The sequence below is a fragment of the Pelmatolapia mariae genome, linkage group LG15 (genome assembly GCF_036321145.2).
Source record: "Pelmatolapia mariae isolate MD_Pm_ZW linkage group LG15, Pm_UMD_F_2, whole genome shotgun sequence".
Classification (NCBI taxonomy): domain Eukaryota; kingdom Metazoa; phylum Chordata; class Actinopteri; order Cichliformes; family Cichlidae; genus Pelmatolapia; species Pelmatolapia mariae.
Window position 1 is genome coordinate 30,010,363 of NC_086240.1, and position 13,794 is coordinate 30,024,156.

The following is a 13,794-nucleotide window of genomic DNA, read 5'->3' on the forward strand; positions in this document are numbered from 1 at the left end:
AAATCGAGGAGACCCCCCCCCCCGCCCCAGCCCCAGACAGATTTATAGAAGTAGCCTTGAACGTTGGGCTGTTGCTTGTGGAGCTGAGCCCATTTTGTTCAAGGGGGAGACGCTTCCAGTTAGTCTTGTCTCCCATCTGTACTACACCCGACAAACATATCCACGTGACTTACTGGTTCAGGTTCTTATTTTTAAAATGACATCGTGATCATTCAGCACAAATATGAGAGTCAGTGAAATATGACGAGTGGGAAAAAAGTGGGGAGTGTTTTTATCTCAAAGCGTTGTTCAATCACAGCACACTAATGTCAGGGGAGGTTGTTTTTTATAGGAGAATGTCTTTGGATATCATACGATTGGGTTTTAGTCAGAAATAAAGTTATTATAATTGCACACAGAGTATATAATGCTGAATCTCCAGAGTAAAAGATCCAAAACGTCCATAAACGATTCTGAAATTTCACCTTCTTTTTTTTTTTAGATGCATTTGTTTTGGGGGGTTTGGTGGTTCAAGGCAAACAGATAAAAGTGTGATATACAACATCTGCTTCTCTCTTACCAAACGTCTTTTTTAACTGTGTGATGACCCCAGTGCACTGGTCACTGCTTACAACAGACTGGAAAGATTTAGTTTGAAGTAAGTCCAGCTGTGCATGAACCTGGACAGATCACCAGTTGCTAAAGTCTCCAAATAGGAGCTTCCCAGAAACAACTTATTTATATTTGAAACTGTAATTGGTAGTTGTCACATTTCATGAACAGAGGACTGTTGGATTTGTCTTTGCAGTATTGTACAACTGTGTCGATCAGACTGTGGGTGGGCCTCACTGGTGGGGCAGGTGGATAGAGGTGGGGAGAAATAAAAGTGAATTCATGTGATTTTTGTAGCAAAAACGTATAATAAATAGAACTTTATTTCACTTATATTCAACCTGGATCCTTTTCCATCGTTACCGATTACTGCAGTCTTAAAAACTCTTAAAACTTAAAAGTTGAGGGATGAAGGTCGGTGAACAAGCTGCTGGTGGGGGTCTGGACATTTTCAGTGATATTCACTTTACTGCTCAGTAACTCTACAGGCTCAAAAACACCACAGAGCTATTCTGGAGTGATTTCTCATAATTACAATCTCTGTGTTTTTATGTTACAAGGAGATCATTTGGGGTAGGTCGAGCATGGATAGGATGAGTTGTATAGGAGGTCTTACGCTACACATTATTGAACCTGCGTGAGCCGTTAGAGTCGCTGCTGTCCTAGTGAAAGTAAACGGTTACATTCTGTGGCACTGCTGTAATGAACACTCAGTGATCAGACACCCCCCCCCCCCCCCCCCCCCCCCACACACACACACATTCTAATAATAAAGTAGGAAAACCTCACAAACTTAGACTTTATTTTTTTAAAAAGAAAAAAAGCAAACAGGTGACTCTTCCTTACAGGGAAAATATGATTTTTTTCCACAAACACATTTTATTTTCTGTTTAAGACACATGACCACATTTAATTTAAAAGAAAGAAATCCAACACCAGAAAGTAAAAACTTAGCTGCAGGTTCATTAAAGTTCATTTAACTTCCGCATTTAGATTAAAAAAAGTAATTTGACAAAAACATCATTGTTTATATGTAACATAAAAATGTCTGCCTTGCTCGTCTTTAAGCACACGTCAGCAGCGGTGCACCACATCCTTTGAAATTTGCCCATCTCTGCACGAGTGTCTTTTGATGTCTCCTTTGCTACCAATAGCTGGTTACGATTAAAGATATAAAACAGCATAAAACAGGCTTTCACTCATCGTCTCCTTCTAAGGTAGGACTCAGTGGGTGTGTCCTGTCCTGTCCAGGTGGAGTCATCTGACTGGCTGACAGCAGCTCTCCCACACTCCCACAGTAGAGCAGAGAACGCATGGGCCATTTCTGAGAAGAGACACAGATTAAGCCTGTGATCAGACGTCCAGCATGACTCTGGATAAATGTAAGAACAGCTACACATTCTGCAATTCTGTATTTGAACCAGCTCATTACAATCAACGTGTGAACAAGCCACACTTGTTCAGTCTTACGGAGACAAACGTTAACATTTAACATGCTAACTGATGCCTGGAGATTCTGAGGTATAGCTCTTACTTCGTGGTACTGTGTTAACAAACACCTGAATTTTTTATCAAGCGCTAAAGGTGCATCTAGGAACTGCAGAGAATCCTGTGAAAACCTCTTTTACTTGACTGTAGCTAAAAGTATTTTGCGCAGGCACAGTGAACAGATTATTGACTAGTGATGGCCAATTATCAAGTAGTCTTTTCAAGTTGTATAATATATGTAAGACAATAATGCGCATAGCATGGAAGGCAGTGAGCCGTCACTTTCTAACCTTAACAGGATGCAGGTATCCACCCGGCCTTGAGGCCGTGTGCTCCGTTAGCATCCCTCCTTGGTCTAGGGTCTCTGTCAGGTGAGCTATGTAGTTAGTAGCCAGAACCAGAACATCCAACTTTGAGAGCTTGGTGTCAGGTGGGACTGAAGGTAGAGCTGCCTGCAAAGAAGGGAGAAGCAGCTGTGACGGCCTCTTTTTCAGCCGTCACCAAAGACGGGCGTACAGCAGAACTACTGAGAGTGCAGTGTAACGTAACAGCTCTGAGGCAAGTGTGTGTGTTTTGTACCTGCAGAGTGTGAAAGGCCTGCCGCAGGTTGCGTACTCTGCTCCTCTCTCGGGCTGCGTTTTCCGGGGAGTGCTGAGCCCTCAGCGCCCTGTTCAGGACCGTGGACCCACAACCAGAACCGGGGTTTGACCTGGACCCGCACACTGATTGTACCTGCTGCAAAGAGCATGCCGAGAACCTGACATTTCTGCAGACTTATTATCAAATATTACCAAAAGAAACAAAAGCGTTCCGATTTTGTGACTGCATTATTGCTGCTTTCAGGTAGTAGAGAAAATAAAGAGAATATTCATGAAGCTGCTCTGACAGTGTACAAAACACTGCTGCTCTCTCTTTAAGTTCTGCATTAATGGAGAAGAAAACAGGTCAACCTGCAGGACAGACCCAAGCAGTCTGCTCACAAATATTTCATCAGCACACATCCACACATGATCGCTGCCGCTCGCATGCAAGTCAACAAGGTGACACAGCGACTACTTTGTTTGTTCTCCAAGCGCCCTTCTCTAATTGTCTGGGTTTCTCGACGTTTCCATGTCACTACGGTTAATACAAACTGATTGAACCAGACCTCGGAAGAGGGAAGATCCTCCACACATTGTATGAGGCTGTGCCACAGCTGAGAAAAATACTGACTATATTTGGCGACTTTAAATAAACACAAATATTTTAGATGTTCTCATGAAATTCTTCATATCATGCAAGAAAGGTTTTGCAGTCTCCCACCAGCTGCTGGAAGTGATCAATCACTGCATTGCATAATTTGTCTGCAAAATCAGGGTCATATTTGAGTTTGAGAAGAGGAAAAAAACCTGGAGCATTATTTCAAACTCACCCACTTCTTGGACTCCCGACTGCTGCGTACGCTCAGCTTGTGTCCGTGCCGGGAGGCTGGGCTCTGGGACGAAAGAGGCTGCCGGCTCTGCGGCTCGGCTGCGCAACCAGAAACCAGCCGGTGGTTTTCTGCAACCGACATGAGACCTTCCAGAGGATTCGCTGCCATGAGTGCCGCCAAAGTGCTGCAGTAGATTCCCTTCAAGTCTCGAGAAATTAAATTACAGTCAGTGTGTTTTCATTGGACGGATGAAGCTTTATTTTCCAGTGCTGGAGATTGCTGTGAGAGATACTTTCTTTTCCTAGGTACTTTGCTGGACCCAAAAGAAAACAGAATCTGAGGTCATCCCTTCATCTAGTGTGAGCACATTTTTGAAGTCAAATCTGGATATGAGATGTGACTAGTTGAGTGAAGAACAGCAGAAATGCTCATCTGATCTTATGAAGTTATTAATGAGATGATTTCCTGCTGCGGGCAGCTCCAAGCTTCTCTGGAGAGTTCATGAGACTTCTGTGGGACACCAGTTCCACCCAGACCCTTAAACAATGGCTGCTTCTCTGCGAATCACCATCCACCCAGAGACATCCTCCCAAGTCTGACCGTCTCTGTCTCTATCCCTCTCTCGCTCTGGCTTTCCGTGAATCTCTGCTCGTTTCCTTATCGGGTGAGGTAATGTGGGGAACTTCATGTGGTCCTTATCTCAGCCGCCCGGTCATCCTGATCCTCCCCTGGCTGCTTGGTTGCCAAGAGTTCCAGGCAGGCAGGCAGTCAGGCCTGGGGGAGTATTGCTCTGGGAGGGTGTCCTGAGCCAGGGCACTGTGGGGGCCTTGGGAACCTCAAAGCTGTGCTAACAGCTGGACCGCAGTGGAAACAGAATTCTGGGGCAGCGCGACATGGGATGTAACGGAGCAGTGAGAAATACATTTTGGACAGTCTGAAGACATTTATGGCCTTGGAGCACTTTTGACTTGAACAGTCATGAATCTGATTTTGTGGCAAGCTAATGCTGTACATCACACCAGCAAGTGTTTAGGATTAGCAAGGTAGTCAGAGCTGTCAAATCCAAAATCTTGGGCAACCCTAGCAGTGAGGCTCAGCTTCCTATTCCATGTAAGTGGAACTGAGCCTGAAATCAAAATCTGCCTCGGAGGCTTTTTACTCAAAGGTTTTATTCTCACAGAGAAGCACGTGACACGCAGCAAAGGTCACCCAAGCTGGTTAGCAAGAACAGACACACCAGGCATGTGGAGCATTTTAGCCCTCGTCTGGATTACTGAAACTCAGAACCGGATAAGCTTTTTAATAACGCAAAGCTGGACAAGCACATCCGCATAATTCACTTATTAGATCCCACAAACACAAAAGACTGTTTAAGAAAGCGGATTACATAAGAATTACTTAATCTGATCATTTTACATTAGAAATTGATGTGAATGGAAATGAAAAGTTAGAACGCTTTCTGCTGAAACTCACTCAAGCTGGTGAATACAGGCCTCAGACAAACACGCTCACACTATAACTACGATAAAACGTTTCAATACAAAGAAATATACTGAACACACAAACTCATGCACAGAGGCTGGAGGAACACCTTTTGGCAGCACAGAAAGATTAAAATATTTTCTGAAGAGGTCAGAGTGACTTGTGAAAAAAAACATTCCACTAGAGCCAAAGACATTTGGACTTGGGTTGCTTACTGAAGAACACAATTATAATTACAACAAACAATGAAGCTCAGTTTTAGCCAAAAAGCACAGATTTGTAATAAAACAAAACAATCTGGGCTACTTGTTTTCCCATTGTTGACAACTAAATAAATAATTTAGTCTGATATCTGGAGTCATACCTTTTGAGTTTGTTTGCAAACTGTTAAATATTTAATCCCAGGTTGCAGTTTTCAGGCTTCACATCTTAACCAAAGACCACCTTGAATAACAGCTTTTTAAAGGCACTCCATCTTGTTAAATAATAAAATCTTATGCACAAATACAATAAAGTTAATTTTGGACAAAGTGGTAATGTAACCAACACTCCCATTAGCTACCATTTTAAACCACAACTTGAATTATCACACGTCCAGACTGTGTAGACATGTGGGACATTTTAAACATTGTCTGAATTACAGAATCCTAGAACTGCAAAATGAGCTGCAGACTGGGAGCCAGTTTGGGTCTGTGGCTTTCTTACATTTCTACACAGAAGAAACTTCAGAAACGTGCAAACACACAGTAAAGTTTACACATACTTCTCAGAATGAGTCTTTAGCAGTGGAGCTGTGTCAGAGAGTCAAAAACTGAAAGTGAAATACAGAAATTTAAAGCAGCGTCAGTTTTATTGGGTTTAAAATGGAGCCAGAGGTCAGTCTGGTGATTTTGGAAAGGCAACATACACAAAATTGCAGCTTACAGTTCTGAATTTGACATCTTTATTGACTTTTAAAGGCAACAGCAGATATACAAGTAAACTCTTAAAGAGACACCAGGAGCTCTGATTGTGATTTAACTCGTTTTGCAGCACTGTCACTATATTGTTAGGCCTTGAATGAGGAATTTCTATCATGATAATTTAAAATATATATTGTACTAACTTGCACCAACATCAAGGTGGGGTAAACTGCCGCCAATCAAAAGCCAACTGACACAAGATGTAAATCTGATGCACGTTACAGACCCTGGCAACTAACTCCAAGGCAGTAAAGTATCATCTGCGTAAGAAGTTGTGGAATGTCTCAACAGACGTCTGACTTCAAAGGTTTTCAACTTCCAAGTTAGTTTTAAATGACTCTGAAAAAAAAAATTAAAACATAACCTGAAGCTTTAAGGCAATCAAGTGTTATTATTGTTGTGGCTTAAGTGCAGAGGTTTCGTGCTATCAGTCAGAGGAATGCCTGGCACCTTGTTTATGCTGTCAACACAATCCCACCATGTGCCCCCTAACCTCCCATCTGCAGCTGCTTAGAAACTGTTCTCACAACTACGAGGCTGAGAGATGCTGTAAGGAAGTTAGAAACTAGTGAACGGACCCCTGGATTCATGGAGTGGGAACTTGCAGAAAGACGCTTTTCTTTCCAAGCTCCTTAGACTACGATGACCTGGACGACTGAGACATCACAGACATAAAAGATGGATCCAACCACTGTCACATCACCCACTACTTTGTAGCTATTTTAAACCTTGACTTCAACCTCGCAACTATTGCCATCTTGATGTTTTGAAACCAGACATCATGGGGCAGGGTAAATCTGACTGAGAAACTGAGAGACTCTGCACAATCATCATTGCAGCTGTGCGATTTTACCTTGTTTTGTTACCTACTTTACTCCAAGTAGATCAAAGAGAATGCAAAGATGGTATCATTTTATATTTAACAAGACATGAAACCTTCAGTTGACACCAAAAGCCTATCAGTAAAGTTTTTACTGAGTGCATGTATCAAGTGAGAAGCTGTGCGGTTTTTCCATAGACTTCTATACAACCAGGATCATTTCTTTAATCAGATTTGCCACCCCCTGCTGGCCTTTAGCAAGAATGCAGGTTTAAGCTCTAGTTTTCACCAGAGGCTACGTCCAACTTTTCCATAAATTTCATAAAAATAAACTGCAAGTTTAAGAATGAAAGGTGTAGCCTTAAATTCTAAACAGTAGATTGAAAACAAGCTGTGATTTTCATAGTAACCCAACCTCTCAACAAACTTTCAATTTCAGCCACCACTCTTTATTTCACCATTAACACGGCATATGACTTTATCATAGTGTCACTTAGAGAGCTATCCTATCTTACAGAATCCACTTCAGATAAGAAATACAAAGCTTACTTCATCTAGAATCAGAGTCTATGTCCACTTACTGCTCAGAACTTTGTCCCAGCTGATGTCTATTCATACTTCTGTATTTGTCAGTCCACCCTCTACTCTTTCACCTTCCCTTCCACAATCTTTGTGAACTTCTGGATGTCATCTGCCATCAGCTGGGGCTCTTCCATAGCAGCAAAATGACCACCGCGGTCCATGGGAGTAAAGGTCACAAGTTTACGGTATTTCTGTTTGACCCACAGCTTGGGCGTGTGCATCAACTCGTTAGGGAAGCAGGCGAAACCCGTGGGGACATAGACTGGTATCCTGGGAGGAGACGGTGACAGTTGTAAATCAGCATTAGATTTTACTAAACAAGTCATTCTGAATATTTCAAAATTAGGTTTTTAAATGACAAAGTTGGGTGGCACAGAGCTGTTGAAGACTGTTAACAACAAACACCTTTCAACCAATAAGACGTTGCTGATGTGCTTTATGGGAATTTGGTATTTGTTCTCACTTACTTTGCATGTGGAGCATCAAGACCTTGGCTAAAGTTTTCCTTGTAGAACCTCATGGAGGAGATAATGCAGCCAGAGGTCCAATAGATCATGACGTTTGTCAGCAGGTCATCCAGAGAGAACTTCCTGCAACACATGACCCCACTGATATAAGACTACTGACGACTGAAAAACTAAGTAAACAAGCCTATTTCAGAATAGACAGCACTGCTAATACACATGCTACTACTCAAGTTCACAACTTCTTATAACCTTCAATTCAATTTTATTTATACAGCACCAAATCACAACACCAGTCGCCTCAAGGTGCTTTATTTTGTAAGGTAGACCCTACAATAATACATACAGAGAAAACCCCAACAATCAGATGACCCCCTATGAGCAAGCACTTTGGCAACAGTGGGAAGGAAAAGCTCCCTTTTAACAGGAAGAAAACTCCAGCACAACCAGGCTCAGGTGAGGGGCAACTATCTGCTCCCACTGGTTGGGGTGGGGTTCCACTAATATTAGTGGGACATATTCTAATATTCTGCTGTATTCACCGTGTGAGTCCTCCATCATCCAGGTTCCTGAAGTCATGGCTCGTCCATGTGGAGAACTTCTCCAGAATGTAGGCAGCTAGTCCCACTGGAGAGTCATTCAGCCCTCGACCTCAAGGGTCAGAAAGTAAAATATAATTCAATGTACACAAAATATTTTTAGGAATCTTGAGCAAATAAAATAATTTGAAGGGAGATTACAAGTATATTAAGTACAGGAAAATGCAACCAAGGTCCCCAGTCAGACTTGAACTGGGTTATGCTGCTTGAAACCATCTTCTCCAAGTTCTTACCCACAGTGTCAGGCTTGGTGGCCTGGATATGCATGTAGCCAGTCTCTTTGATGGATTCTACCACCAGTTTCTCCATGCAGGGAAATAATCGCTGAATATCAAAGTCAGTGAAGCCAAACAGCTTAGGGAAGTGCCGGCCAAGCATCATGGACAAAGCCATGGACAGCCCTGGCTTGGAGGGCGGGGCAAAGTTCAAATGCAAGCCTTTGACAGTTCTGGGGGAGAAGAGAAAAAAAAAAAAAAAAAAAAAAAAAAAAAACTGCTTACAAAAAAGATGTCCAGAAATACAAAAATGTTTGCATGCCTCACAGAGGTCTACTGTTCTTTGAACAAGTATACTACAGAAAACTATCGCCATGCTCAGAATTTGGTGTAATATTTCTCAATAAGACGTCATTTATACCCAGTACATTTGGTGCAGCTCTTGTGTCACATACTTGGGTTCCAGCTGAGCCATGTTGGTGGTGACCAGCCAGCCCCAGTCTCCACCGTGAGCGTAGTACTGCTGGAAACCCAGACGCTTCATCAGTTTGTGGAAGATACGAGCCGCGCAGACCGAATCAAAACCTGTTCACATGGAGACAGAGTTAGAAAACGCAGCATTCTTGCATTTCCTTCACACTGACTTTACTAACGGTAAATTCCAACATTTATTTTAGTGCTGCTAACCACTGACCATCCTATGTTTTCTCTACCAGCTGGCTCACTGGCCAGGTCTCTCTGATCTAATCGTGATAACTGATATAAATCAGCTGCGTCTCCAGAGAGGATCTCATCCTTACAGTCAGACCAGCTGCAACTTTTAACATCTGGAGCTCAGCTGTGAGCTGAAGGGCAACTCCGATCTAGCTTTGCAAGAGGTTCATGAGGCACTACACTAAAATTGGCGAGTACTGCTGCCACCATCTGCAGTCCAACCACTACAGTTGAGAGACACAGTGGAGAAGCAGCTAATTATGTTGCTCATTTATAAAAAGTGGATGTGTGCACATATGAAAAAGTGCCTGATTTCTGATTTCTTATTTTTTCGCTCTGCGACCTCTCCAGGGTCTGGGATAGGAAGATGAGGAAGGTCCCCTTCTTTCTTACTTAGCTTATTAGGGTCAACCTGGATTTACGCCGTTTTGTGTATTTAATGTCCTTTGTACACTTTGTGACTGCTTAGGGTTTACCAATTAACAAAAAAACTACCCTGCACCCAACTTGTTGATACAAGTTGGGTGCAGGGTAGTTTTTTATTTCCCCTTCAACAAATATGGTTATTTTAAAGTCTTTGACCATGATAAAAGAGTCTAGTGATACTGTTACAACAGTGATGATGGGATAATGTGGCCAAAGTAAAGAAATCCCAGGCTCACCTTTCTTATGTGGTGCTTCAGAGAAGCCATACCCTGGAATGGAGGGACACACCACCTCAAACACGAGGTCGTGTGGGTTTGACAGGTCTGTGAGCAGAGGGATCAATCCATAGAACTCATAGAAGGAGCCAGGCCAGCCATGGACCATAATCAGTGGAACAGCACTCGTCCCTTCTGGCACCTTTTTGGGTTTCACATGCAGGTAATGGATATCAATGCCTGGACAGATTTTTAACAGGTTAGAGACAACCAACAGCATTCTTCTTCATGAATGTGCCAGCTTAGTCTCACCCTCAATCTTGGTTTTGAAGTGAGGGTACTGGTTGAGCTTGTCAACCTGCTTCCTCCAGTCAAACTCATTTCTCCAGTAAGAGACCACCTTCTGCAGGTACTGCGAGTTGAAGCCATAATTAAACTGGCTGTCCTCCAGTGAGGGAAAAGGACGAGTCAGATCAATCCTCCTGTAGAGGTCCTGACAGGAAATAAGAGAAGATGTACAAGTCTATTTGTGCAAGGTGGAATTTCTCAGCAGCAAATGCACCATCTATCCTGTGTGACCAACAGAGGAAAACTAACCTCCAGCTCTTGATTGCTGGTGGTTACCCTGAAGGAGCGGATAGTGTCATCCTCCCCAGCATCACGGGGTGCTCCAGAACCCCACCAGCCATCCTCTGTTGTTAGGACCTGAGTCTTACTCCTCTGAACCAGGAAGTAGATCAGTCCGCCAATCACCAGAGCAAGTAGGACCTCTGTGAACATGATGAGAGTCTGCAAGAATGAATGACAGACAGGACAGAGGAAAAAAATGAAACAACATCTACACCCAGGCATCATTTAAGGTAGTAGCCATGAATGTGTCATCTATAGACTGTGCTATGCTGTGCCTGTATTTTGTCACTTCAAAATAGATTTCAAAAATAGATTTTTTTTTTTTAAAAATAAGTAGTTTGCATCCATCCACGTTAAAAATGTGATCAATTTACTTCTGCACAATCCCCTTACTCTTATTTTGAAAGTTCAGTCACTGCTGAATTAGTCTGAATCCTGAACTTTGGTTCATAAGGATTACCTGCACCAATGCTGACCCCATTATTGAAAACTTTGGCCGGGTTCATTATACTCTAACAGAATACAGCATTGTGCCACTCCTTGGATCCTTATATTTTTCTAGGAAAATTGGAAATGGGTGCGTTGATTTATTCTTGTGCAAATTAGCATACCTCAGCCTTTTCTCCCCTTTTCCTTTCCTTAAGAATGGCTGCATGACAGCTGCCCTTCTAATGAGACCAGTTCTGATGAGGCTTCAGTAAACAATAGATGGATCAACTGAAGGCCCAGATGCATCTCTCATCTCTCAGGTCCTGTCTCAGGTCTTTGCTAGATTTACTTCCTATGAGCATGATTTTCAGATACCTTTTACCTACTGTAGAGTGTCTTGTGACTTCTTATTTTATTGTATACTTATCCAGTTTCCTCAGATTTTTTAAAGGACTAAGTGCACACTTGCCAAGACTTGTAGCTCTTTAGGAATCACCTCGTTGGTGGAAAAATACTATGTCTGTCAACTGTGGCATCTTTGACAATTTTTATAGATTTAACTGAAGAAATGGGAATAAATTATGTGTCTTTGGAACAAGATGCTGGGAACAATGTGCTAATGATGCCATTTAAAATTGCTCTTTGCCAAATAAGGTGTCTATTTTGGCAATTAACTCCATTTACAGTGGTTTAACACAAAACAGCAGAAAATGTCCACAGAACTTTGAAAGATCTTCAGAAAGCCTGAACAGCTATTGCTCTAAAGTCTGGCGAAATGAGGGGGTGATCTCTAGAAACTAAAGGAAAAGAGCAACAAGTCAAGTTAAATGGATTATGCTGATATAATATTTTATGCTAGATCTTGTGCGGGGCTTTTACTCATAATAATGAGTATAATAATTGTATGGTTGTGTTTTGGGGTTAGCTAATAGGATTAGACAGCAAGACCGAGCAGCACCTCAGTCACAGAGCAGTATGGCAAAGCTGTTCACGATCAGTAGCGTGCATGTGCATACTCACACAGTGTATTAATCCACGATAACCGAGCAGCGAACAAAACAGAGGCAGCTAACACGGGTCAGCCTGCAATCCACCGGTGGAAAAGTCTGGACTGAGACCGTATTTGCGTGTGTATTTATTCAAAGAGGATACACTGTATAAAGTTCGGCGCCACGGTGGCTGTTAGCCCCTTTAGTCAAATAAAATAGGTCTGTTTTCTCGAACAAACTGCCCCATTCACACGAACACTGCAGCCAGAAATGCATCTGCCGCTCTGGATCCGTCCAAAAACGCTGCAGTGTGGTCAAGCTACGAACACAGATTAATGACTATTATTAATATTTTTAAAAAATAGATAAACAAAATAAATGATAGAACTTGTTTATATATGATATTTGATATTTTGCTCACAGGTATTATCATAAAGCTATAAGTCACTAACAAAAACTGACGACGACACAGTGGGAGATTTCCTACGCACTATTTATGTCAAAGTTAACTGCGTCGAGCTCTTTACTGGAGGTATGCGAGGTGGCCGTACCTTTTAGATTGTTGGTCGCTTCTTCTTCTGCTCATAAAATCAAAACAATTCAGCAGTCAGGAAAAGTAACATAGCTCTTCACAGTTTTACTATTAAAGGTCCGGTCCAGAAGGCTGCTCGCTGCTGGCGGCGCTTTTCTGCTCCACTGCGAAACCAGCGTTTTTCTTCCCGCCCTTGTGTCCCTGAACTGAACCAGAGCTGAGCGCAGCAACAGCACAGGCAAGAACTGACTTTTGTCCTGGAAACCAAATGCATGTGGGGATATCAGAAAGGGATCATGGGGGTTGTAGTATTTTATGGGGAAAATGTTTTTAAATTGGTTGGGAAATAAAAAGCAGGGGGAAATGGAATCCGGGGTTATGATAGTCAACTGAAACAATGTGCACACTTTGCTGCACAACAGGAATAATCTGTGCTTTCAAAACTGAAATTAAATGACATTTTAATTCCATTCAAGACAACACTTGTCTGTGATCAGGACTGTGGAGCCTCAATACAACAAGTTCTAGGTAGAGCTGGGCGATATAAGATTTTTTCATATCACGATTTGTTTTTTTCATTTCAGGCGATAACGATATATATCACGATATAAGCCAAATAACTATATTTGTGAAATAATCAGCAGCTTGTTTTGATTTAAATATTTATTTCCCATAATAAGTTCAACAGGGTAGATGTACTTAAGGAACATGAGACTTTTTCAGATAAATAGGCAAATATTGCAAACTACACAAAAGGCAGCCGCTAAAGCATTTAAGTTTCAAAATAGAACAAACAAAACAGACTACTAAATTGTCAATTCCACTTAGAAACAAAATATTAATTCTAAAAATAAATCTTAGTTTGTTTTACAGAAGAACAGACAAACTTTTGTCAGTATCAAATAAACTGAGAACTAAAAGGAAATTCTCACTCTCTCCTTGTTGTATAGCTTAGCTTTTCAAACTGTTTTAAAATAAAGATGCTAACTGAACATTCTTCATATATATATATATATATATATATATATATATATATATATATATATATATAAAAATAAATAAACTTTAGTCTGACAAAAGCCGAATGACGAATTAGCGCTTTCAGTCAGAGATTGAGCATGCACCGGTTTATTGTATTTCCAGACTTGCTTTCGGCACAATTTACAGTGCGCGCTACTCTGTTTTTTGTCAGACTTGAAATAGCCGAAATACCTTCACACTACGGAACTTCTATGGCCCTTCCGT

The 13,794-nt window shown here is 41.8% G+C and overlaps 2 protein-coding genes across 2 annotated transcripts; both read right to left on the reverse strand.

Moving 5' to 3' along the window:
* Positions 1 to 1,436: 1,436 nt before the first annotated feature.
* On the reverse strand, positions 1,437 to 5,710 carry LOC134643119 (transcription factor 24-like). The gene is made up of 4 exons (XM_063495352.1): positions 3,491 to 5,710; positions 2,659 to 2,814; positions 2,370 to 2,531; positions 1,437 to 1,915 (listed from the first exon to the last, which is right to left on the reverse strand). The coding sequence occupies exons 1-4, from the start codon at positions 3,656 to 3,658 to the stop codon at positions 1,787 to 1,789; spliced, it is 615 nt and encodes a 204-aa protein (XP_063351422.1). The 5' UTR covers positions 3,659 to 5,710; the 3' UTR covers positions 1,437 to 1,786.
* A 1,471-nt stretch (positions 5,711 to 7,181) lies between these two features.
* ephx1 (epoxide hydrolase 1, microsomal (xenobiotic)) lies at positions 7,182 to 12,778 on the reverse strand. Its single transcript, XM_063495351.1, has 9 exons — positions 12,569 to 12,778; positions 10,567 to 10,758; positions 10,282 to 10,462; positions 9,991 to 10,209; positions 9,070 to 9,199; positions 8,633 to 8,847; positions 8,343 to 8,451; positions 7,804 to 7,926; positions 7,182 to 7,606 (listed from the first exon to the last, which is right to left on the reverse strand). Exons 2-9 carry the CDS (start codon positions 10,747 to 10,749, stop codon positions 7,396 to 7,398), a joined length of 1,371 nt encoding a protein of 456 aa, XP_063351421.1. The 5' UTR covers positions 10,750 to 10,758; positions 12,569 to 12,778; the 3' UTR covers positions 7,182 to 7,395.
* Positions 12,779 to 13,794: the final 1,016 nt, after the last annotated feature.

Coding starts and splice junctions, on each gene's coding strand:
- LOC134643119 (XM_063495352.1), bottom strand. CDS start 3,658: ATGGCAGCGAATCCTCTGGAAGGTCTCATGTCGGTTGCAGAAAACCAC. Junction 2,815..3,490: donor GTCGGGAGTCCAAGAAGTGG/GTGAGTTTGAAA, acceptor TGCTCTTTGCAG/CAGGTACAATCAGTGTGCGG. Junction 2,532..2,658: donor AGGCCTTTCACACTCTGCAG/GTACAAAACACA, acceptor CCTTCTTTGCAG/GCAGCTCTACCTTCAGTCCC.
- ephx1 (XM_063495351.1), bottom strand. CDS start 10,749: ATGTTCACAGAGGTCCTACTTGCTCTGGTGATTGGCGGACTGATCTAC. Junction 10,463..10,566: donor CCAGCAATCAAGAGCTGGAG/GTTAGTTTTCCT, acceptor ATTTCCTGTCAG/GACCTCTACAGGAGGATTGA. Junction 10,210..10,281: donor CTTCAAAACCAAGATTGAGG/GTGAGACTAAGC, acceptor AAATCTGTCCAG/GCATTGATATCCATTACCTG.